The following is a 25400-nucleotide window of genomic DNA, read 5'->3' as shown; positions in this document are numbered from 1 at the left end:
CTTGTAGCTGCACTTGGTTTCTTTTTCCTAGGTGCAGAACTTGGCATTTATCCCTATTAAATGTCATTCTGTTGTTTTCTGCCCAGCACTCCAGTCTATCCAGATCACTTTGAGTTTTGTTTCTGTCTTCCAAAGTATTAGCTATCCCACCCAATTTTGTGTCATCTGCAAATTTGATCAGCATTCCCTGCACCTCCTCCTCCAAGTCATTAATAAAAATGTTGAAGAGCACTGGGCCCAGGACTTAGCCCTGCAGTACCCCACTCGTTACCTCTCCCCAGTTTCACAAGATCCCATTGATAAGCACTCTTTGAGTCCGATTCTGTAGCCTACTGTGGATCCACCTGATCATTGTTTCTTCTAGCCCACTTTGAGCTAGTTTGCTCATCAGGATATCATGGGGCACTTTGTTGAAAGCTTTGCTGAAGTCGAGGTATATTAGATTTTATTCATTTTTTAAAAATTACATGACCAACTTCCACATGTAATTCATATACTCTTAATGTTATAGGAGTATATGAACTACATGCTGAAGCTGGGCAGTGAATTGCACACAAAATGAATTTCAAAAGCTAAAAAGATCAGATACACAGCATAACTGCTTACATTTCAGCAATTTATCTCTCACTATCTGCCTGGGTTACAATCCAATCCTATGATTTTTTTTACATCAGCATGTAAATGCTCCAGATGATGTGTACTAAAAAATATGCCACCATTGTACAGAAATGCGTCACAGCAGCATTTTAGCAACACTACATTGCCATTACAGGAATTCAACTGCTAGGCTTTAAAGTCTTTGTTGATGGTACCTTACCGTTTTCAAAATCTGAAATGGTACCTATGTTTATCAGAAAGGAGGCTACCATCTACTTAAATGGATGGGAGGAATCCCTTGATCTATTATTATTATTATTATTATTATTATCATCATCATTATCATTATAATTATTATGTTTATATCCCACCTTTTCCCCAATACTAGGACTCAAGGCGGCTTTACAACATTAAAACTTGTACAGTTAAAATCTATAAATAGAAATATACAAAAGTTAAAAATATAACTAAATCAGCAGTAATATTAAAATTGTATAAAATGTTAAAAGACAACAAGAAATATAACCACTGTATCCACCTGTCATATCCTCACAGGTCCAGACTAGCTATCCCCAAAGACCTGCCAGAACAAAAGGGTTTTACATGCCTGCGAAAGCATCTCAAGGAGGATGCCACTCTCGCCTCCCTGGGAAGGTAGTTCCAGAGCCTTGGGGCAGCCACTGAGAAGGCCCTCTAAATCACGGTCACCTAATAGTAGCTCGGCTCTTACCCAATCAACCTGCATCATGTTCTCCCTCTATGCAACATGGACAAAGAGCTTTGTGTCAAAAGTGAGTTTGGCTAATCCTATCAAAGTGCATACTTGGTTAAGAAGCCTCACCCAATTTGAGTTGAGATGTTATTATGCCACGCAACTTGGACAGGGCTTTCTACCAAAAGTGTATGAGACTACAGTTTGACATAGCTCTCTTCTCTTACAGCAGCAAGCCCATATTGCTTGATGCAAGAAATATAATCTTACTGTGTGCACAGAGTTACAACTGGACCAGTGGGACAAATTAGCTACAGGATTCCGCTCCCTCCCGCCTTTTATAAAACAGAGTGTGAACTAAGGTATATGTATGACTTTGGATTAATAAGGCTGTAATCATAAATTAATTACAACAAAATTATGATTCAAAGCCAAGCACTACCTAGAATAATACTTTTATATGCTGTAAGCAATAAGGTCTTCCAAAGAAGGGCAATGCCAAAGAGTGTTCAAACTACCGTGCAATTGCGTTCATTTCACATGCCAGCAAGGTTATGCTCAAAATCCTACAAGCTAGGCTTTGGCAGTATGTAAACGGAGAACTACCGGAAGTACAAGCTGGGTTTCGAAGAGGCAGAGGAACTAGAGATCAAATCGCCAACATTCGCTGGATCATGGGGAAAGCAAGAGAATTCCTGAAAAATGTCTCTTTCTGCTTCATTGACTACGCTAAAGCCTTTGATTGTGTGGATCACAACAAACTCTGGCAAATTCTTTAAAAAGATGGGAGTACCAGACCACTTTACCCGTCTCCTGAGAAACCTATACGAGGGTCAAGAAGCAACAGTAAGAACCGGACATGGAACAACCGATTGGTTCAAAATTGGGAAAGGAGTACTACAAGGCTGCATATTGTCGCCCTGCTTATTTAATTTATATGCAGAGTACATCATGAGAAACGCCGGGTTGGAGGAATCACAGGTCGGAATTAAGATTGCCAGGAGAATTATCAACAACCTCCGATACGCAGATGATACCACCCGAATGGCAGAAAGCGAAGAGGACCTAAAGAGCCTCTTGTTGAGGGTGACAGTGGAGAGTGCAAAAGCTGGTTTGAAACTCCACATTAAAAAAAACTAAAATCATGGCATCTGGCCCCATCACTTCCTGGCATATAGAAGGGGAAGAAATGGAAGCAGCGACAGATTTTATTTTCTTGGGCTCCAAGATCACCACAGACGGTGACTGTAGCCATTAAATTAAAAGACGCTTGCTCCTTGGGAGGAAAGCTATGGCCAACCTAGACAGCATAGTAAGAAGCAGAGACATCACCTTGCCGACAAAGGTTTGTATAATCAAAGCTATGGTTTTCCCAGTAGCAACGTATGGCTGTGAGAGCTGGACTATAAGGAAGGCTGAGCGCCGAAGAATCAATGCTTTCGAACTGTGGTGCTGGAGAAGACTCTTACGAGTCTCCTGGACTGCAAGGAGGTCAAATCAGTCAATCCTAAAGGAAATCAATCCTGAGTGCTCATTGGAAGGATAGATACTGAAGCTGAAGCTCAAATATTTTGGCCACCTAATGTGAAGAGAAAACTCCCTGGAAAAGACCCTGATGCTGGGAAAGACTGAAGGCAAAAGGAGAGGGGGACGGCAGAGGATGAGATGGCCAGATAGCATCACCGATGCAATGAATATGGACTTGAGCACGCTCTGGGAGAGAGCACAGGACAGGAAGGCCTGGCGTGCTATGGTCCATGGGGTCACGAAGTCGGACACGACTGACCGACTGAACAACAAGAAGCAATAAGGTCATACAGGAACGACAAACAAACTATATTTTAAGTGTTGTGGTTATATAAAAACAAATTACCCTCTTGATTCATCATAAGTATTAAATGTACTGCTATTAAGAGAAAAAAAGACTTTTAACCTGAAGTTTAATTAGTCTGTGAGGGGCCTACAAACAAAACCCTGCCTTCTTATTTGTATAGACATTTCCATACAAAGAAAAAGATCCCCAGGCACCAACTGCCATTGGGAAACTATGGCTGCTGATTGTTGTGTGTTGTCAGGTATGGTCAGTTGTTTTATACTCAAATTAGAAGCTTTCAATGCACAACTTAACTTGAAATCTACTCCTATTTTCCACTCTGAAGGATTAAGCACAAAACAATAGCCTTCATCTGGCAGAACAATGTACTCCCCGATCACTGAACTCAGGATTTAAATGCATGGCATTTTTTGCATCTAGCAATTTTTCCTGTCACTAACACAAACATTTAAATATTGCTGCTGAAATTAAAATAATTATACTATAAAGGTATTGCTTTATTGCTGTGAACATCTGAAACAAAATTACTATACCTTCATATAGTTCACTATCTTTGCAAGGACTCCAAACTTGTAACCAGAGCCACCAGAAAGGGCTTTCAAATTAAAAGATCCATTGCTGTGGTCTGTAAAGGAAAAATATGTTTTCACAAAGACTTCCATTGTGCAACTCAGACATAGCTTAAATATACCCTTCTGTTACCATACCCACAAACAAAAAGCTACTAGCAATACCTAGCATTCTACACATTCATTATGGTATCCTCAGAAACATTATGTTTATATTTGGAGAAATCAACATTTTTAAAGCAAATTTCTCTATCAAAGGAGTGATCTTATTCAAATGGCCTTTTCTTAATTTTTAGGCTGCTGGATTTATTTGTAAACATGGTTTTCATTTAATTTTATTGTTTTGTATAGTTTCTTTTATCTTGTATGCTGCCTTGGGAGGGTTCCATCCTGAAAGGCAGCTGAAAAAGAATTTTAAGCAAACAAATAAGTAATAAAATTGAACAACTTGTGTGTGACATTAAAAAAAGAGTATTTATTTTGCAAAGCCTGGCAGCCTTGGTGTGAATGATATTTAAGAGATCACCAGACCAGAGCCTCAGACTTTCCACAGAGCATGAATAAGGCTCCCTGCACATGCAGCTGTGTGGAAACTGCTTCCCTGTAGTGTGATCCCATAGTGACAAAAAGTTTGTGTGAATTAACCACCACATGGGTGGGGCCAACTGGTTGCTTATTTCTCACACACTCATGGAAGCATGGCTAGTGCATGTGAAGGGTACCAGAGTCAGTAAGACATTTCAGCCAATCAACCAGCATACCTGTTTGCATTCATCAGAATTACCTATCTGAAAGACCACCTTATCTTGCATGTGCCTACCTGCAAGCTCTGTTTTCTGACAGTTTCCTTGTCTTCAGAAGTGAGGGAGGTGGACCCATGAAACAGGCATTTTCAATCCCTGCACCATACTTACGGAGACCTACTATGGGCGGTGAAAACCTGGTTGTTCAGAAAAGCTTTGGAATGTTGATACTTTTATTAACATGCTGCTTTTTAATGTATTTTTCTGCTGCTTTTATGCAATTTTACTGTTATATATATATATATTTCAATGCATTTTGTAGTATAATTTTAATTTTTGTTGTTCTATTGTAAACCCCTCTTGGGGGGTGTTTGGGACTGGAAGTGCAGGGTATGAAATAAAGTAAACAATACTAATAAATAACCCCTCCCTAAGGGTCACATGCCTTACTGACAATAAGTAAATTAAACTGCCTACCAATTTCCCTAGTAGTCCTGAATTGGTACTTGGCCAGCTTAAACACCCAGTGGTCAGCTATCCAACCCTATGTCCTAGCTCCCCCACAAAAGAAAGGACCAAATTCTTCAGCCCACTTTAAGCTCCAAAGCCTTGTAGTTCCTTCACTCCATTGCTACAAGCCTCTTGTCCTGGGTTTCAATCAGCAAAACCATTTGCTAAAACCCTCATTAATATAGACTTCTAGATTCATGTGCCAGAAAAACCATTTAACTAAAAAAATCTCACCAAATCTGACCCATACACCAGCAAGGGGACATCTCAGCAATTCTGGCACCAAACATAACTACGGAGTGAAGCGGAAAAATGTATTTTAAGGCACAATCCTATGCATGTTTACACAGAAAAAAGTCCTACAACAATGCTGGCTGGGGGATGCTGGGAGTTGCAGGACTGTTTTCTGTCTAAACATTTTCTGCATAGAATTGCACCCTTAGAAAGACTTAAAGAAAAACCAGAATTTTGTGGGATTAAGAGTGACTGGCTATGCATGAAAATGTGAGTGGCAATCCAATTTATTATTATTACAACAATTTATTTCCCCCTTTTGTCTCGAAACTGTACTTAAGGCAGCTCACAATTTAAAAATAAAAACAACAAAACTGCAAATAAAACAACTGATAAATTATTAAATTAGCAGCAGTGGAAAGTTTATACTAGAGAAGCAGTTAACTAAGAGGACACTGGAATAAAATCATTTCCAAAAGGGTAGCCATGTTAGTCTGTTTCAACATAAACAACAAAGAATCTTGTGGTACCTTAAAGTGTCCTGTGTCCTCTTAACAAATTTGTTATGACATAAGCTTTTGTGGACTACACCCCACTTTGTCAGATGCATGAAGTGTTATCCTGCCCACAAAAAGGCAGTCAGTGATGAGGACAACAATACCTTCACGGAAAGGCTGTTCCATAGTTTGGTGCAACAACTGAGAACGTCCTCTTTCTCGTGCCCACTCACTGCACCTAAGATTGCAAAGGGACATGGAGGAGGGCCTACAAAATGAAATGGAGTTCTTGGGTAGGTCTGTACAGGAGAAAGCAGTTCTAAAGCTACCCTGGTTTCAAGTCATTGAGGGCTTTAATGCCCTCAATGGTCAAAGCCTGCACCTTGAATTGAGCCTGTAAACAAATTGGCAATCAATGTAATTAGTAAAGAATTGGAGCAATGGGCTCCCCAGGCCCCAACCAAAGAACTTGTGGCCACATTCTGGATCAACTGGAATTTCTGAACTGTCTTCATGGGCAGTCCCACATTAATTTAACCTGGAGGTGATTAGGGCAGGTCTGATTACTCCACGTTAAAGACACCACTGGCACATCAGATGGAGTTGGTAAAACACACTTTTAGCCACTATCCCCACCTCAGCATCCAAAAGAAATGCCAAATCCAAGGTACTCCCAAGATGCAAACCTCCTGTCTTAGAGGGAATACAACCACATCCAGGTTAAGTTGCACACCTCCACTCAGATCATCAGATCCTCCAAGAAAAGGTACCTTTATCTTATATGGATCAAGTTTCCACTTGCCACCCTGATCTTCTTCAATTCAAACCTGCCCCCAAATAATGGTCCAGGATTTCCACTATCTCCCAAGATGACGGATGATAAAAATGAGAGAGAGATGTCATCAGCATATTGATGACATTAAGCCCAAATTTCCAGATGACCTCAGCCAGTGATTTCACATATATGTTAAAAAAAAAAACAACCATAGCGTTTAAGTTTAATGCTGCAGTACCCAATAAACCGAACAGTAGTCCCTTAGCACCACCTTCACGAACATCCCTCCCCCAATTAAGAACTAGAGTCATGGCAAAGCAGTGCCTTCCAACCCCATCTTGGCCAGGTGACCTAGCAGAATACTGCTGTTGATAGCACTGAAAGGTACTCACAGGGAATTCAACAAAGTCACATGCCCTGTCCATTTCCTGATGCAAATCATCCATCTGAGCAACCAAAGCAGTTTCAGTTCCATAACCAAGCCAGAACCCAGACTGGAAAGGATCTAGGTAATCAGTTTCATCCAAGAAAAGAAAGTTGCTACTTGTGTTCTACACAAAATATCCATCTTGCTTCAACTGCCTTTTACCACAATCTCTAGACAAAAGGGAAGAACATTATATGGCCACCAAAAAAAGCTTATCTTGGAATGTGACTTTTTAACTCCTCTTTATTGAAGGGAAAAAAACTTGAATATATATTTCTAAGAGGATAAGATGTGAGAGAGTAGGGAAACTACAAAAATCAGAAAATTGTATTTGCTTTATTTCAGATAGACCTAGGCCAATGTACTCCCTACTGAAGAGGCAAGATAAAATATACTGCCAAATCTATTTCAGCTGATGGTTTTCAAATCACCTTTACACAAAAATTGCAACAAATGCAATTTTCTTGCCCAACTGGTAAAGAGAATTCCATTGAAACAGAACTTTACCAAAAATGTCAAATCTGAATTTCTGGTTTTTCAGAGGCTACTCTGTTTTTGGCTTACTTTTCCATTTCATTGCATATTATTTATGCTTCTTTATGCATATTTTTTGTGTTTTATCTTTTGCCAGCTGTTTTGAGCTTCTAGAAAAGCAACCTACAATATTAAAGTAAACAAAATAAATCTGAACACAATTTCACACATTTTTAAATTCACATAACTATCGCTTCATTCCCTTGCTTACTACAGTTATACAAAGGGGCCAGAAGACAACAATAAAACATGGGAATAGAAATCTTACAGAGACAATTCACAAACCCTGCTGTAGGTTCACAGATCAATGGCTCATACCATGAATGTTCTACAAAGAACAGGAAGACAAAAGCTGCTTACATCTTCAAGTACTGTGTGTGTGTGAGTGTGTGAGTGTGTGTGTGTGTGTATCTCTGTTATATCAAGATCCTGATTAGTTATGGGTGGTTGACCCCAACTTAATATGCTATTAAAACAGCAAAGAAACCTGAAGGTGTTAACACAATAAATGCCATGCTCAGATCAAAGAACAAAAGGCCACATTATTTATAAATATATTTCACTGGTAAAAGAGCTCCTAGAAAAGAAAATGAGAAAAAGAGGGGTGGGGGAGAGATCTGCTCTGACATCGGACATATTTCAGATTTATGAATGATTTCCTCCTCGGGTAAGGGTCTCATGCAAATGAGCATAAAGGAAGTTGTCAGCTGCATTCTGCTTCAGCCAATAGTAGCAGAGCTCCATCTTAGCTGTATCAGAGGCTGTATTAAACAGCAGATCAGCACTGTTCCAGCATCCTTTCTGAAGAGGTAGGTCTATACCTTTTTTTAAAAAATACTGTCTGTATTTTATCTGAAAGAAAAGCTGATTTCAAAAAATCAGAACATCTAAGGACCCTATCTTTATGAAATTACAAAAATAAAACAGTTTACAGTTTCTCTTGCATCTGAAGCTTGATTGTATGCTGCCCAAATGCAGAGATGCTTGCCTTGTGCTATTAGAAAATCTTACCATCTGTGCATTCATGAAGAATTGATGACCATCCATCTTACCGAGAGCCCAACACACCCAAATAATATTCTGTGAAAAAGATCCTTTTGAGGCATTAAGTGACCTCCAATTAATCTAATTCTGTAAGGTAAAAACATTTATTAGTTTTTTAAAAGCCTGTGTTTTTTACTGCAGGAGTGTTAGCAATTCAGACAATTGCTAAACTACACAAGAAAAATGTTATTAATCAAACCCACTACACCGGTCTCTTAGACTAGCCTTAACCCCTAATAACTGCCTATTGTACGAGATGAATCAGTGACTTAATACCAACACAGCTTTACAGAAGTCAATAGGACTTTACCAGTTTAAGTATTAAACAATCATTGCTTTGGGCTGCAATCGCATGCACACTTACTTGGGAGTAAGACCCACTGAAATCAGTGTAACTTACTTGAGAGTAAACATGAACTGTTAATTTATCTTGTATTGGTTGATTAACAATGAAATCTCATATATCTGTTCCAAAGTAAGTCCCACTGAGTTCAATGAGGCTTTTCCCCAGATGACTGGATATAGGATTGCAGTCAAAATCTATCAGAAGATTCTGGATCTTACTCAAAACTGAGTTGTCACATGAAACTTCTTCAACATGACCCAGATAATCTACTTTGCAAGTCATGTGCTTTTACTCATCTCCATATAGCTAAGTAAAATGTCATTGTTGTAATAACAATCAGAAAGCATTTTTTAGAATTAACACACATGAAAAATAATGAAATATTTATCTATTTGACAATGTGAACATATAATGAAATGCCTAAATATGAACCTTACTGTAAAAGCAGAATTATTGTTTCCAAATTTGCACTAGCAGAAACTAGGTGCGTACCTATGCGCAAGGGGGGAATCCAACTAAAGTTACCCTTGCGCAACTACTCCACTAACAGATCAAGGTTCAGCCTGCGAAAGCTCTGCTAGTGCATCTCAGCTCCGCTTTGTGCTATAACACATTTCACTCAGCTTCCACAAGCTCATATAGTGCATCTTGTTGCTGTTTGTGTAACTGATAGTTTTTGCGGAGTTGCACAAGCGTGATTTGGTTTAGCGGAATGACATGGTTAGATGCCCTAATCCTCCTGGCACAAGTAAGATTTAAAAAAAAAATAGCAGTAATTCTCTTTATAAAAATAAGGTGCAAATTTCATTTGAACAGAGAAAGTTTACTTTTCAACCCTTTCCCCAAATATTGTGTGTTAACTACAAAATATTGAAATGTATTGCTTTTTAATCTTCGTACAAATCTGTACAGCTTTCTATTACTTTATAATACAATTCCACCACCACCATTCATCTGATTAAAATTAGAAAAAAAATATACATTCTCAAAAGTAACTCCACTTTTTTAAAAAAGTAAAATGAAACATTTTCAATATACTTTAATCATTCCGCAAAGAACACTTCAGGTTGTTGGTATCTCTAGGCTAGTGAAATGAAATAAAATACATAAAATATTTTTTAAGCCACTGACAACTTTATCAGGATTTTCAACGCTCAGGGATTCCTTTTCCTGAAAAGCATTCAATAGGAAACAATTTCTTTGCATTATGGAGTAGACAGGTTCTCTAATAATTTAGGCCATGCATTTTGCTAATAATTTTCTATACCCCCCACCACAAAAACCTGCATCTCAACATCTTGACCCATTTCAGTACTTGATGTTGACTCTATTAACAGTAGTAAAATGCAAAATACATCTGGAATGTGTGCAACCGTGTGTCAATTTTACTACCTATTCATGGCCTGAAAGATTTACAGCAAATTTATCAAATCCTGTGGCTAAATGAGATCCTTCAGAACATGGCTCAAGCTCTGCCACTGCCACCAAACAGCACAGGCACAAACTGAGAAGGACTTTGTGGGTAAGAGGGTATTCTGCTCCTTTGCTGTATCTCGTGCTATTTGACAGGACCAGAGTACAATACCAGTCCAAATAACAGATACTTAACAGTACAATACCAGTCTTGTGGGTCTTTTTGCTTCCTCTTCTACCCCAGTTTGAAATGTTAAAGCACAATGTAGGTCCTGCTTAAAAATTAAACTGGTCAAATTGCCATTTAAGATAATGGCAATTCTTTCCAGGAGCCTCTATTAAATACAACTCATTAGGTTTTTATATGTTTATATTTTCCATGCACAGGTGGGGGTCCTCTGTGTACCAGTGGAGGGGTCCTGCTTTCAAACAAATGTGGCAAGGCAAAATCAGAAGGGTTTGTATCCCCTAGCATGCTGTCTGTGTAGGGCAGGGGTCCCCAATCTTTTGGGGTTGGTGGGCACGTTTGGAATTTTGAGAGTATCATGGGTACTCTCACAAAATGGCTGCCATGCTCATTCATAACATGGCTACTTTTATTATTATTATTATTTATTAAATTTATTAATCGCCCATCTGACTGGTCACCCAGCCACTCTGGGAGATGTACAACCCACCATAAAACAATTTAAAACAATAAAATTTTACCATATTTTTTTTTTTTTAAATACCCTAACCCACCCCAAATGCCTGCCTGAACAACCACGTTTTTAATGCACGATGGAAGCTCATTAAAGAGGGGGCATGACGGAGTTCCCTAGGGAGGGAGTTCCACAGAGTGGGGGCCACCACAGAGAAGGCCCTCTCCCTCGTCCCCACCAGTCTAGCTGTCCTGGCTGATGGGACAGAGAGAAGGCCATCTGAGGCTGATCTTGTTAAGCGGCCTGTCTGGTGTTGCTGGAGGCGCTCCTTAAGATAGGCTGGGCCAGAACCATATAGGGTTTTAAAGGTCAAAACCAACACCTTGAATTTGGCCCGGAAAACAACTGGTAACCAGTGCAACTCCTTCAGCACTGGAGTGATGTGATCTCGCCGGCGGCTGCCTTTAATCAGGCAAGCCGCCGCGTTCTGTACCAGCTGCAGCTTCTGAACCATCTTCAAGGGTAACCCCACGTAGAGCGCATTACAGTAGTCTAAACGAGAGGAGACCAGGGCATGTACTACCGATGGGAGCAGATGGTCGGGAAGGAAGGGGCACAGCCGCCGTATCAGATGGAGTTGATACAGCGCTGTCCGGCTCACAGCTGACACCTGAGCCTCCATGGACAGCTGGGACACCAAAATGACCCCCAGGCTGTGGACCTGGTCTTTCAAGGGTAGCCGTACCCCATTCAACACCAGGTCAACATCCCCCAGCCTCCTCTTGTCTCCCACCAAAAGTACCTCGGTCTTGTCAGGGTTCAGCCTCAGCTTATTCCTCCCCATCCAGCCACTCACCATCTCCAGACATTTGGACAGGGACTCTACGGCCAACCTTGGTGAAGATCTGAACGAGAGGTAGAGCTGCGTATCATCCGCATATTGATGACACTGCACCCCAAACCTCCTGATGATAGCCCCCAGTGGCTTCACATAGATGTTAAATAGCATCGGGGAGAGGATGGAACCCTGTGGCCTACTATGATGGGCATGGCTGATCACAAAACACTTATTTCCCAGAAGGCAAAATGGTGAGACTAAAAGAAAAGCAATTTGTCCAAGAACCTAAGCACAAGGCACTGCTGGGGTTCTGAGCTCCAAAACTCAAACTCACTCTTTCAAACCCCAGTAGAGATGGTGTTGAAGGGCAGCCCTTTATGGGGAGCATGCCAGCCTCCCCATAAAACACACACACACGCTTATGGAATAATAAAAATCAGGAGGGGCAGGGAGCCTGCTGCACACCAAGAGAAGTGTCTGCTAGAACATTTCAGGCAATGCTGTAGACTCCGTTGGCCAAGAGGTATCTACATGCCCAGAAGGTTGCTAATCACAACCTTCTGGAGTAACCATGGGCTGTGAAGATGTCCACTCAGTCTGCAGACAGCATGCTGCAGAATCTCTGTGTTTTTATGTAAGACAGGGCCCTCAAGAAAATGGTCAGGAACACCTGGAAGTGATCCAACCTGATAGCTGCTTAACTGCCATTATTAAAATGGCTGTTTTGGTGTTACTGTGGGGAGGAGGAGGCTGCAGCCTTCTTTCCCTCCCAGTAACCCTGACTCGCTGCTCTCATGCCACCATTAGCGCTGTAGAAGTAGCAATGCCAGCTGCTTCAGTGTCACCAGGGGGAGGAGGAGGCTGCAGTCTCCTCACCTCCCAGTGACCTTGACTGGAGGCATGAAAGCAGTGATGCTGATCATTGCATGGGTGGCAGGGGAATTCAACGGCAGCCAGGGGAGCATGTGGGCCACACAACCCACATCTGGGGACCGCAAGCAGTCTGTGGGTTGTGCATCGCTGCTGTAGGCTGACTATAATGTTCCGCGATAAAATCCAAAGAGAAAACTGCACAGTGAATTGTTCACATTTATAGAAACCTTACCTAGCATTTTAGGAAGTTATATGAATTCCTTACAATTTTTTAAAAGTTAATTTCATTGTTTCACAGTAATGAACTTGTTTTTGCAATTAGCATAAGCACCAAACCTGTTGATGATCTTTTGTTCTAATAAAGATAATGCTTTAAAAATACATGGCCATTATCTGACCACTCAATTGCCCAACCCTACAAATGACAGTACATACTTGCAATACAGTAAGAATAAACACACCAAAGTAAAAGCTATGGTCCAAAACTTTGCTTTATTAGAAATAAAACTGGAAGTATAGATAATGCAGCCACAGCTCAACACCACTGTATAACACTCCTTATAACAAGAAGCACCCACTGACAATCAGCCCACTAAAAATATTTCAATTTTTTTTTTTGTTAAAAGAAAATCAGGAAATTCTCAAAACAAAGGAAAATTTCCAATTATATTTTTCTATTTATGTATTTCAACATACAGAGCTACCGCAGACACAGAACCCAGAGGAATCTCAAAATATGGCAACCTTCAACATTAGTCGCTGGAATGAAACAACATCCCTCTACCAGTACCTTGGTTTTCAAGTGCAGAAAATTTACCCTTTCCATGACAATTGGAACACTGCCTGCTTTGTCATTCTGGTCATATTTATATTTACTGTAATATGTTTAGTAGTGCTAGCTTTCTTATATGAGCTGCTTGACTGCTGTTGCTGCACGAAAAATAAAACCATGAAAGACTTAGAGAATGAACCAAATCCTGTTAGATCTATGATGGACAGCTTCAGAAAACGTGAAACAGAAGTGGTGTAGTGGTGGACTGATCACTTAGCACCTGTATCAAAACAGATGTTCAACACTATAATGAAGCCTCTTGCATCTTAGGACCAAGCAAGTCAGATCCTGCTTAGCCTTAAATATTATTACTAGCACTGTTTTTTGTTCACTGGTGAATAGAAACTTGAACAGTTCATAAAACGCTTATTAATGGGTGATGAGCTGCAGTGTTATGTGAAAATGGGTATTTTTGTTTTGTTTTACAATGAACTCCTGTTGACTAGAATTGATGATTTGAGTAAACTTGTTCATCTGACCAATTTACCTATTGTTTTATTTATTAAAAATTATACTGCATCCTTCAGTATTTCTACTCCCAGGCAGCCAATAAATTAAAACACAGAATATGAAAACAATACAAACATATTAAGACAGCAGAGGGAATACAAATGTATCTATAGCAAGAAGACAGATCTGAATAATATATATTAAAAATATTTGTCATTATAGTAGTTTGACAGTCTAATACATCCAATTAAGAAAACTATATCATCAACACAGAACATTTTTAGAATAAGTACAGATACCTGAAGAAATCAGATATGTAAATGATAAGGATTACTATTATTTGCACAGCAAGTTTCAAGCTCTTCATGCATGTTATCTCAGAGTCTGGGCAGCCTCTGGGTTTTTAGTGTTTCTCACAATTGTATTTTAAAAATCTGCACCACTATGTAGGTGCAGGGTTCAGACGTCAGCTCAGTTAAGGAACAGGAGAAACCCAGCAATATATCCTTTGATTACCAGTTGAACATTTCTCTTTTTCATATCTAAAACAGACAAGAAATAACTTCTGCTAATTTGAAAGCAACCCTGTTTCCTGTCCCTACTCTTGATGAGACTAAACATTATAAGCAACTTGGTCTGCCACCTAAAATAGCAATCCTGTGTTGAGCCCCCATCCTCACCCCCAAATCTACGATATCCAGTATAATTTGATGGCCTGACACTGTCATACTATGTGTTTCCCCATTGCCAACACCCATTTACCCTGTGAGCAGTGGTGATGTCAGAACATGCAATTTTTGGCAGCAGTCCCATGAAACATTTAGCTCCAACTGGGACAGCAGTCTTCTCCTAATCAAAGCCAAACCCCAGAAAATCCAAATCACACCTCAACACTACACAGGCAGTGCACAGTTAAAACTGTTTGGCTGGGCTGCAGCACTCACATTGCCTCTCATACTTCCCGCCCTGAAAATATATGATCACTGGCTTGAAGAAAATAGGGGGGTGGGGGAAGGAAGGGGAATTATGCAAGAGGAACTGATTGGATGTTGATGCTAAACAACAACTCTATTACATAAGTGTTACTCTATTCCTTTGTGCAATTGTGAGCACCCAGCAGGACTCCTGGTTTCACCGTTCCTTTCTTCCTTGCACGAGCTCCTACCATCAACTACAAAAAAATCCCCACCCCCAAAATAAAAACCTCAGGACAAGTCAGTGGGTCCCAAAAGAAGTGGAGAGGAGTGTCTTGGGCGCTCATTCCAGGTGTGATTTGACATAATACCATAAAAACCCATAAATATGATATTGGCTTCTTACTAAATATACTTTTTCTTCTAAGAGTAGAAGTGCACAGTAGTCTAATCCATATGACTCGAACTTTCGCTGCAGAGTCAGAGAGGCAGGACCAGTAAGTAATTATGCCAACAGAGGAATGCCTTATGATATTCACCATATTCACAAATACCTATATAAGACCAGCCGCTATGAAGAGAACCAGAACCACTTCATTACTACAGGTATGCTGCATGAAAGGTTAAGAAAATGTTAGCTTACTCCTGCAGCAGATTGCCTGCAACTGTAGCACCAGAACACAGAGAAATAGCACCTCAGCTTAATTTTGGTTATCAACATTCAATTCCTGAGTATTATTTTTGAAGAAATGAACATCCCACCAATATCACCTCAAGAAAGCTAAGATTCAAGAAAAAATAATTTTAGGATGACATTCATAAGGCCAAACATAGGAGATCCATCACCGAATCCTCTGCCATTTCTATTTTTAATTAAAAGCAGCCACAGGGCACTTAGACTGGATCAGGGAAGTTGTGCTGAAAAAAGGATAGTGTCCTTCCCCTCGTGCCAATTGATCTGAATTGCCCCTCCTTTCATTGCTGGAGCTGCTATTTACTCCACTGGTGGAAACATAGAAGGTCCCTATGAAGCCACATGGGAAGCTAACTGAAGGCTGTTCTCTGGAAAGTTTAGACATAAGGGAAAAATGGATGAACACTCTTAAAAAATCAATTTTGGTTTTCCTCTACGAACCTGCATTTTGTTTTGAACTGGATGATCCACCCTGCTCTACTTTTGCTTTCTTCTTTTTAGAAGATGAGGAATCAGAAGAGGGTGCCGGACGTTTTTCTACAGCAGGAGTACAGAGTGCTCGTTTCTTGAAAAGTTCTCGTTCTCGTAGCAAGTTTGGATCCATAATTCTGACATAAAAAATGTGAGAGACACACATTAACAGGCCAGAATACTGCTTAATTTAACATTATAACTTTGAAGATGCTCTGGTCAAGAATAGTTTCCTTCATTTCTGAACTACAGATCAACACCAGGGCTGTATTTATAAGAGAGCTATTGGGTGTAATTCCTTGGGGAACTCCCGGAATTCTTTAACTAGAACTGCACAGATTTATTATCAGATGTCCAGCATTCTTTTCCTTGATCAGAGAGGGATGGACTGGGGAGACCCACAGAACATAATGGGATAAATCTCAAGCCTTTGAAAGTCTAGCTACCAAAACAAAATTCAAAATATATTTTCATCATACTAACAGCTACACTTGGAACTCATATTACAGGATGTTGCAGTCACATAGCAGGAGAACAGCTTCTATGAAATTAGGACTTTCCCTCTTTTTCTATTTTTTAGCAAATATAAACAAAAAAGAGCATAATTTTCTGCTGATACAACTGAGAGAGAAGGCCTAAAAACTACTACTAAAGGATCCTAACATCACTTTAAGTTTTACTTTCCTAAGATAAAACATTCACTCTTAGGGTGCAATCCTATGCATATTTAGACAGAAAAAAGTTTCAGCACAGGATGTTATTTCTACGAATGAACTACTTTAAGTTATACCAGCTGATTAAAGTGTGCATGTCTTAAAGCTTCAACTAAGCACAGCCTCTAGAACATCTCCCATTATAATTTGGAGAATGGTGAAGGGGTTTCTAAGAAGGGGGAAAGTTTAGAAGCAAAAACATAAGAGTATTGTCTACTTGCTGCTATAGTCGCTCCTAAAGCCACCAGCAAAACAATTAAGTTATGACACTCTTAGGAACCAGACAAGGAACTATGGGGATCAGGAAAAGCATTCTATTATAAAAGGAGCTAGGCAGAAGAATCTGAAGCTCATTTCAAAGAAAAACTGATATGTCAAACCAGCCTTCCCCAGCCTGGTGACCTACAGATGTTTAGGACTTCAACACCCATCAGTTCCAGGCAGCTTGGCCAATGGTCAGGAATGCTGGGAGTTGTAATTGAAACAATCTGGAGAAGCATCAGCTTGGGAAAGGCTGTACTAAACTGTAGTTAACGCTCCTGTCAGGCCCCTTGGTCCTCTCCCTTCGCAATCACACACTCCAGGATTGTTGTTGTTGTTCAGTTGTTAAGTCGTGTCCGACTCTTCGTGACCCCATGGACCATAGCATGCCAGGCCTTCCTGTCCTCTGCTCTCTCCCAGAGTGTGCTCAAGTCCATATTCATTGCATCGGTGATGCTATCTAGCCATCTCATCCTCTGCCGTCCCCCTCTCCTTTTGCCTTCAATCCTTCCCAGCATCAAGGTCTTTTCCAAGGAGTTTTCTCTTCGCATTAGGTGGCCAAAATATTTGAGCTTCAGCTTCAGTATCTGTCCTTCCAAGGAGCACTCAGGGTTGATTTCCTTTAGGATGGACTGATTTGACCTCCTTGCAGTCCAGGGGACTCGTAAGAGTCTTCTCCAGCACCACAGTTCGAAAGCATCAATTCTTCGGCGCTCAGCCTTCCTTATAGTCCAGCTCTCACAGCCATACGTTGCTACTGGGAAAACCATAGCTTTGATTATGCGGACCTTTGTCAGCAAGGTGATGTCTCTGCTTCTTACTATGCTGTCTAAGTTTGCCATAGCTTTCCTCCCAAGGAGCAAGCGTCTTTTAATTTCATGGCTACAGTCACCATCTGTGGTGATCTTGGAGCCCAAGAAAATAAAATCTGTCACTGCTGCCATTTCTTCCCCTTCTATATGCCAGGAAGTGATAGGGCCAGATGCCATGATCTTCGTTTTTTTAATGTGGAGTTTCAAACCAGCTTTCGCACTCTCCACTGTCACCCTCAACAAGAGGCTCTTTAGATCCTCTTCGCTTCCTGCCATTAGGGTGGTATCGTCTGCGTATCTGAGGTTGTTGATAATTCTCCTGGCAATCTTAATTCCGACCTGTGATTCATCCAACCCGGCATTTCTCATGATGTACTCTGCATATAAATTAAATAAGCAGGGCGACAATATGCAGCCTTGTAGTACTCCTTTCCCAATTTTGAACCAATCGGTTGTTCCATGTCTGGTTCTTACTGTTGCTTCTTACCCTTGTACAGGTTTCTCAGGAGACAGGTAAGGTGGTCTGGTACTCCCATCTCTTTCAGAATTTGCCAAAGTTTGTTGTGATCCACACAAACAAAGGCTTTAGCGTATTCAATGAAGCAGAAATAGACGTTTTTCTGGAATTCTCTTGCTTTCTCCATGATCCAGCAAATGTTGGCAATTTTATCTCTAGTTCCCTGGCCTCTTCGAAACCCAGCTTGTACTTCCGGTAGTTCTCAGTTCACATACTGCTGAAGCCTAGCTTGTAGGATTTTGAGCATCACCTTGCTGGCCTGTGAAATGAGCGCAATTGTGCGGTAGTTTGAACACTCTTTGGCGTTGCCCTTCTTTGGAATTGGAATGTAAACTGACCTTTTCCAGTCTTGCGGCCACTGTTGAGTGTTCCAAATTTGTTGGCATATTGAGTGCAGCACTTTAACGGCATCATCTTTTACGATTTTAAAGAGCTCAGCTGGAATACTGTCATCTCCGCTACCTTTGTTGTTAGGAATGCTTCCTAAGGCCCACTTGACTTCACTCTCGAGGATGTCCAGCTCAAGTTCAGTGACCGCAGATCTTTCCTGTATGGTTCTTCTGTGCATTCTTGCCACCTCGTCTTAATCTCATCTGCTTCTGTTAGGTCCCTGCCTTCTTTGTCCTTTATCATGCCCGTCTTTGCACAAAACGTTCCCTTGAGATCTCCAATTTTCTTGAAGAGATCTCTAGTCTTTCCCATTCTATTGTTTTCCTCGATTTCTTTGCATTGTTCATTTAAGAAGGCCTTCTTGTCTCTCCTTGCTATTCTCTGGAAATCTCCATTCAGTTGGGTATATCTTCCCCTTTCTCCCTTGCTTTTCGCTTTCCTTCTTTCCTCAGCTACTTGTAACGCCTCCTCAGACAGCCACTTTGCTTTCTTGCATTTCTTTTTCTTTGGGATGGATTGAGTTGCTGCCTCCTGAACAATGTTACGGACCTCCGTCCATAGTTCCTCAGGCACTCTGTCTATCAGGTCTAATCCCTTAAATCTATTCATCACCTCCACTGGGTATTCATAAGGGATATGAATTAGGTCATACCTGAATGGTTTAGTGGTTTTCCCTACGTTCTTCAATTTAAGCTGAAATTTTGCAACAAGAAGCTCATGATCTGAGCCACAGTCAGCTCCAGGTCTTGTTTTGACTGACTGTATAGAGCTTCTCCATCTTTGGCTGCAAGGTACATAATCAATCTGATTTCGATACTGACCATCTGGTGATGTCCATGTGTAGAGTCGCCTCTTGTGTTGTTGGAAAAGAGTGTTTGCTATGATCAGCATGTTCTCTTGGCAAAACTCTATTAGCCTTTGTCCTGCTTCATTTTGTACACCAAGGCCATGCCTGCCTGTCATCCCGGTGATTTCTTGACTTCCTGCTTTAGCATTCCAATCCCCTATGATGAAGAGGACATCTTTTTTTGGTGTGAGCTCTAGAAGGTGTTGTAGGTCTTCATAGAACCCATCAACCTCAGCTTCTTCGGCATCAGTGGTTGGGGCACAGACTTGAATTACTGTGATGTTGAATGGTTTGCCTTGGATTCGTACTGAGATCATTCTGTTGTTTTTGAGATTGTACCCCAGTACTGCTTTTCCCACCCTTTTATTGACTATAAGTGCTACTCCATTTCTTCTAAGGGATTCCTGTCCACAGTAGTAGATATGATGGTCACCTGAATTAAATTCACCCATGCCTGCCCATTTTAGTTTGCTGATTCCCAAGATGTCGATGTCCAGTCTTGCCATCTCATGTTGGACCACCTCCAGCTTACCTTGATTCATTGATCTTACATTCCAGGTTCCTAAACAATATTATTCTTTACAGCATTGGACTTTCTTTTCACCACCAGACACATCCACAGCTGAGTGTCCTTTCGGTTTTGGCCCAGCTGCTTCACTCTTTCTGGCGCTACTTGGAAATACCCTCTGCTCTTCCCCAGTAGTATATTGGACACCTTCCGACCTGAGGGGCTCATCTTCCGGTGTCATATCTTTTAGCCTTATGATACGTTTCATGGGGTTTTCTTGGCAAGAATACTGGAGTGGGTTGCCATTTCCTTCTCCAGTGGACCACATTTTGTCAGAACTCTCCTGTCCATCTTGGGTGGCCCTGCACGGCATAGCTTCTGGCTTCACTGAGTTACGCAAGCCCCTTCGCCACAACAAGGCAGTGATCCATGAAGGGGATACGAGGCTTCCGCTCACTATTTTATTAGTTAATGACCAGGTTCTTTACAAATGCAAATCCTCGGAGACTCTCAGGCTATAAAGGAAAACAGCTACTCCACACAATTACAAATATCAATACAGGAGCCAAGTGGGAATTAGAGCCACTGCCAGCAGTTTGAAAGAAGAACTTGCCGGCCGGCCAGAATAACTTGAGGGGGATGCCCCTCCCTTACAGTTGTGCCCTCCTACGTAGGCTTTCATGCACAGCCACTCGGGTGGAACATCTGAGCTCCGCCTCTAACTTTTCCCGCTTTGCTCTGCGCCGGGCTCTAGCATCCTTCACGTTACACCCCGTACTCTCCTCCTCCCCAGAGACCTTAGTTCTCAAGGAGGAGGAAAATGGGGGGGGGCTTCAGGTTGAGCCATCTGTGTGCCAAGGTCCTGAGAAGAACACCTATCCATATCTGAGCTCACTAGGGAGGGAGCCTCCCCCAGTTCTGGCTGTTCCCATTCGGAGTCTGAGCTGCTAGCCATCTCCACATGCTCAGAATCAATCCTGACAGCAGGAATGGGCATGGATGAGCATTGGGCTTGCACACTCCCCTCTCCTCCTCTGGCACAGATGTGACGAGATCAAGCTGTCACTTTTATTCTCAACTAACTACAATTACTTGCTATGATCAAACTCAGACAACACGTGTTTAGTGTTAACTATGGCAACAAGCCAACTTCAAACTGTGGAAAAAGATCTTGGCTTGTTTCTCTAAATCATATGTAACACTAACCACAATTCTTGGTTCAGACATTATGAGTAACCACAGTTACTTGATAACAGAGGCAAAACTTTCTGATCTCCTCCTCACAATCACACCACAGGAAGAGTGAGCTTGTGCACACAATGTTAAACCATAGTTTACCATTAAGCGTGAACCAATATCTCAGTACTCCTTGCAACAGCATCCCTTAACCCTGCACCCTCCCAATATGTTGGACTACAACTCCCATAATCCCCGGCCAGCATGGCCATCTGAGGGGCACCAGGTTGGGGGAGGCTGCCTTAAAACAATGCTGCAAAATAGGTCAACATTATCTCTGTCTTGCAGGTGTGAGAGCATCTTGAGTTCACAGCAAGATTTGGCAACTGATCAAATCTTTTGCTTTCCTTTCTTTTTTTTCAAATTTATAATAAAACATAAGTTGAAAAAAAGATTTGCCAATTGGGACTTCCTGGAGCACATGCTTAGCTACTACAATACATCAGTTTTGCCTATCACCAGGGTACCACTTTTTAAAACAACAGCTACATTTGTGCTCCCAAACCTATAAACTGTATTCACTTCAAGGTACATTTCAAGACAAGGAGCTGCCCAAAGTCACTTGTTCAAGGATAACAACCTCTGAGCTTATTTTAAGCTCTGCTTTTTTTTAACATTCAAAAGGAAAATTTAAAATGGAAGAGTTAAAACTCAGCAACATGGACTCACTTTCCATTTCATCCCAGGATGAGTTGTCAGGTAAAATAACAGTATGATCAGTATTTCTCGTTACATAGGGAAATACAGTAGAACTCACAGGGAAGTTAGGTATGGTGAGTGAATGAAACATACTGGAAAATTTGCATACAGAGCAGTTATCTCTACAGTTAATGGAGTGGCCTTACAAGTTAGTATTCTGTCAAGCTTAGGAATATGAGATAATTTATTATGTCATAATACATTTATATCCCAAGAGGGTATGACTGCATGGGTCCAGGATGTTGTGAAGGCTATTCTACAGGAAGGGGTGGTTCCTGCTGTCCTTAAGGAGGCAGTACTGCAACTGCTCCTAAAGAAGCCCAGTCTGGACCAATGTTTTTTATATAACTACCATGCAGTTGCAAATACCCTGTTCTTAGGGAAGGTACTGGATAGGGTCATGGCAGAACAACTGCAGGGACTCTTAGACGATACAGATTATCTAGACCCATTCCAGTCTGGATTTCGACCTGGTTATGAGACTGAATCAGCCGTAGGTGCTCTGATGAATGACCTTTATCAAGGGAGGGACAGCGGGAGCGCAACCCTGCTAATTCCACTAGATCTCTCATCAGCTTTTGATACCACCGACCATGGTATCCTCCTGGATCAACTCCATGGCATGGGCACTGGAGGCACTGTGTTATAGTGGTTCTGGTGTTCCTTGTGGAGTCAATTTCAGACAGTAACATTGGGTGACTATTCCTTGGCCCGTTGGCAATTGAGCTAAAAGGTTCCACAGGGTACCATCCTGTCCCCAGTGTTCTTTAGCATCTATATGAAGCCACTGGGAGCAGTCATTAGGGGACTTGGAGCCAAGTGCCATCAGTATGATGATGACAAACACCTTTATCTTCCTGTGACATCTGAATCAGCTGAGGCTGTGCAAATCCTGGATCAGTGCCTAGATGCATTAATGGGCTAGATGAGGGCCAATAAACTGAATCCTGGCAAGACAGAATTCCTGTGGATGAGTGATTCCTGGGCCCAGGAGATAGGCTCATTGCCTGTTCTGAGCAGGGCTGCACTCCCTCTGAAAGATCAGGTTTGTAGTCTGGGGGTTTCCTACATCCATCACTGTCAATGGAGACCCAAGTGGCCATGGCAGTTTGGAGTGCCTTTTATCAGCTTCAGCTGGTTCGCCAGCTATGGCCTCTACTGGACAGGGATAGCTTGGCCATGGTGGTACAGGTGCTAGTAACCACAAGACTGGATTACTGCAATGCACTATACATGGGCTGCCCTTAAGGCTGTTCAGGAAGCTGGAGTTAGCGCAGAACATAGCAGCTCGGCTGTTATCGGGAGTTGCCCCTTTTCAGCATGCAACTCCTTTGCTGAGGGAACTGCATTGACTGCCTATTGGTTACCGGGCTAGGTTTAAGGTTTTGGTACTAGTGTACAAAACCCTAAACAACTTGGGACCAGTTTACCCAAGAGCACCTTTTCCCTTACCAACCTGCCTGGTCACTGAGGTCATCAGAGGCCACTGAGGCACCTCACAATGCCGTACTTTGATGAAGAACCCATCAAAGTGCAACATTTGGAACCTCCAGCCTCTGCGGAGTGGCCAGCCACCTGTGGCCTAATTGGAATCCATCAGGAGAAGAGCCTTCAGTGTGGTTGCTCCCTTTCTTTGGAACCTCCTGCCTCTGGAGGTCAGGCAGACACCAACACTATGTTGTTTTCGGCACCTCCTGAAAACACCTCTTTTCCAGGAAGCTTTCCTTGAATGATCAGCCTCAGTTTTATTGACACTCTGTTTTTTAAAGAAAAAATTTAACATCATGTTTCATTCTTTTTATCTCTTGTTGTTCACCACCCCGCAATCTGTATAGATGTGGAGGGGTATACAAATGTTGTAAATAAATATCCCACCTTTGTTTCCTCTTGCACAGAACCCAAGGCAGCTTACATTGTCCTCCTCCTTTCCATTTTATCCTCATAACAACCCTAAGGCTGAGAGTCAGTGACTGGCCCAAGTAATCCAGTAAGCTTCATGGCTGAGTGGGGACCAGAACCTAGATCTCCCAAGTCCCAGTCCAACACACTAACCGCTACACCACACTGGCTTTCATAATAGTGGTGGTGAACATACAGTAGTAGTAAGGATTACTGAATCTGTGAACATCTTTGAAAACTCTAAGGGCATATTGGGAGAGGCCACAGCTCAGTGTGACAGAGCACATGATTGCGTGCAGAAGGTCCCAGGTTCAATCTCCGGCTTCTCCAGGTAGGGCAAGGGAAGACTCCTGCCTGAAACCCTCGAGAGCCACTGCCAGTCAGTGTCAACAGTGCTGGGCTAGATGGACCAATGGTCTGTCTCAGTATAAAGCAGCTTCCTATGTTCCTATATTTAGACTACAAACTTGTATAAAACTATCATTGGTTTATCTATCACGGCCTCCCTCAAAGAATCCTGGGAATTGTAGCTTGGTGAGGCTGCTAAGAATTCTCCATTAGAGATCCCCACGTCTCATCACAGAAGTACACTTTCTGAGAGTTCCCTGAGGAGGGGGAACAATTATTACACCAGGTCTATGCCATTTTAACTTATGAGGGCTTCCCCCAAGAGAATCCTGGGAACTGTAGTTTGGTGAAGCTGCTGACCTTTCTCAGTTAAAACGAGATCCTTAGTCGTCGTCTGATCTCCCCTCACGGAACTACAGTTCTCAGTCCAACGCCTACCGCGGAGAGACGCCCCCGCCCGTGTTTAAAACACGAAACTGGCGCTTCCTGGTTGACATGCCCGGAACCCTTCCGCCTCAGGTGGGTCGTGAGGAGAGAGGCTCCCCTGTTGACTGCGCCTGTTTTGCAGGGCTGTTGACCGCCCAGTTCTGCGGAGATGGCCGAGCTTCGGAGTGCCCCATCCAGCCAAGCAGCAGCAGCAGGTGCCGCGCGACAATGATGCCGCCGCCCTCCCCTCCCCTCCCCTCCCCTCCCCTCAGGACACCGACTCCCGCCAATCCCGTCCCGGGGCCGCGCCTGCGCGCGCACCAAATCACTCACCTCGCGCACGAGGCTCCCCCAACGACGAGGGGTAGAGGGGTGGGGGGAATCAACGGAGCCCTGAGGCTCCTGCTTCCCTATTGGCTCAGGTTCCTACAGCGGGGCTTCCACCACACTTCCCATCCTTCCCGTCGCTCGTCGACGTAATTTTACGTCACAGCTACGCATACTACAAATCCGGAAGTTCAGCTCCAGTTACTACGGCAACAGAGGAGAAGAGTCGACCAGCGGGTTGCTATGGGCGGAGCGAAACGCTTCCCTCCCTGTAACAGGGGTATAAGCGGAGGAAGCCTACTGGTTAGGACTCAGCTAGCTGTAAGGCGCTCGCTTATAAGGATGCTCTCAGTAGCGTAGAAATACGGACCCGACGGGCGGACGATCTGCATCTACTTGAGAGCCTTACATCGCAGTAAAAAACAAAGAGCCTACCACGAAGGGTCATCAGACTACTGGCATCGTGTTG

General features: G+C 42.3%; 2 protein-coding genes across 3 annotated transcripts in view; one reads left to right on the top strand and one right to left on the bottom strand.

Moving 5' to 3' along the window:
* The window catches only part of GTF2E2 (general transcription factor IIE subunit 2), a 47816-nt gene extending 22742 nt beyond the window's left edge, over positions 1-25074 (bottom strand). Inside the window, exons 1-3 of one of the 2 annotated variants that reach the window (XM_084835043.1) lie at positions 24938-25074; positions 15919-16085; positions 3677-3768 (exon numbers count right to left, since the gene is read on the bottom strand). In XM_084835043.1, the coding sequence (XP_084691169.1) occupies positions 3677-3768; positions 15919-16081 (255 nt within the window). In that variant the 5' untranslated portion in view covers positions 16082-16085; positions 24938-25074. Of the gene's footprint in view, positions 1-3676; positions 3769-15918; positions 16086-24538 lie in introns of both variants that reach the window. The other variant, XM_084835045.1, reaches the window with a different exon arrangement.
* On the top strand, positions 10967-15567 carry SMIM18 (small integral membrane protein 18). The gene has a single exon (XM_084835048.1). The coding sequence runs from the start codon at positions 13324-13326 to the stop codon at positions 13615-13617; it is 294 nt and encodes a 97-aa protein (XP_084691174.1). The 5' UTR covers positions 10967-13323; the 3' UTR covers positions 13618-15567.
* Positions 25075-25400: the final 326 nt, after the last annotated feature.

This window comes from Heloderma suspectum, chromosome 2 (assembly GCF_057233095.1).
Source record: "Heloderma suspectum isolate Gila_16-S chromosome 2, 16-S_ref, whole genome shotgun sequence".
Lineage (NCBI taxonomy): Eukaryota > Metazoa > Chordata > Lepidosauria > Squamata > Helodermatidae > Heloderma > Heloderma suspectum.
This window is presented reverse-complemented; position numbering and strand designations above follow the sequence as displayed.

What these genes read in the sequence shown, in the direction of transcription:
- SMIM18 (XM_084835048.1), top strand. Translation starts at nt 13,324, where the DNA reads ATGGCAACCTTCAACATTAGTCGCTGGAATGAAACAACATCCCTCTAC.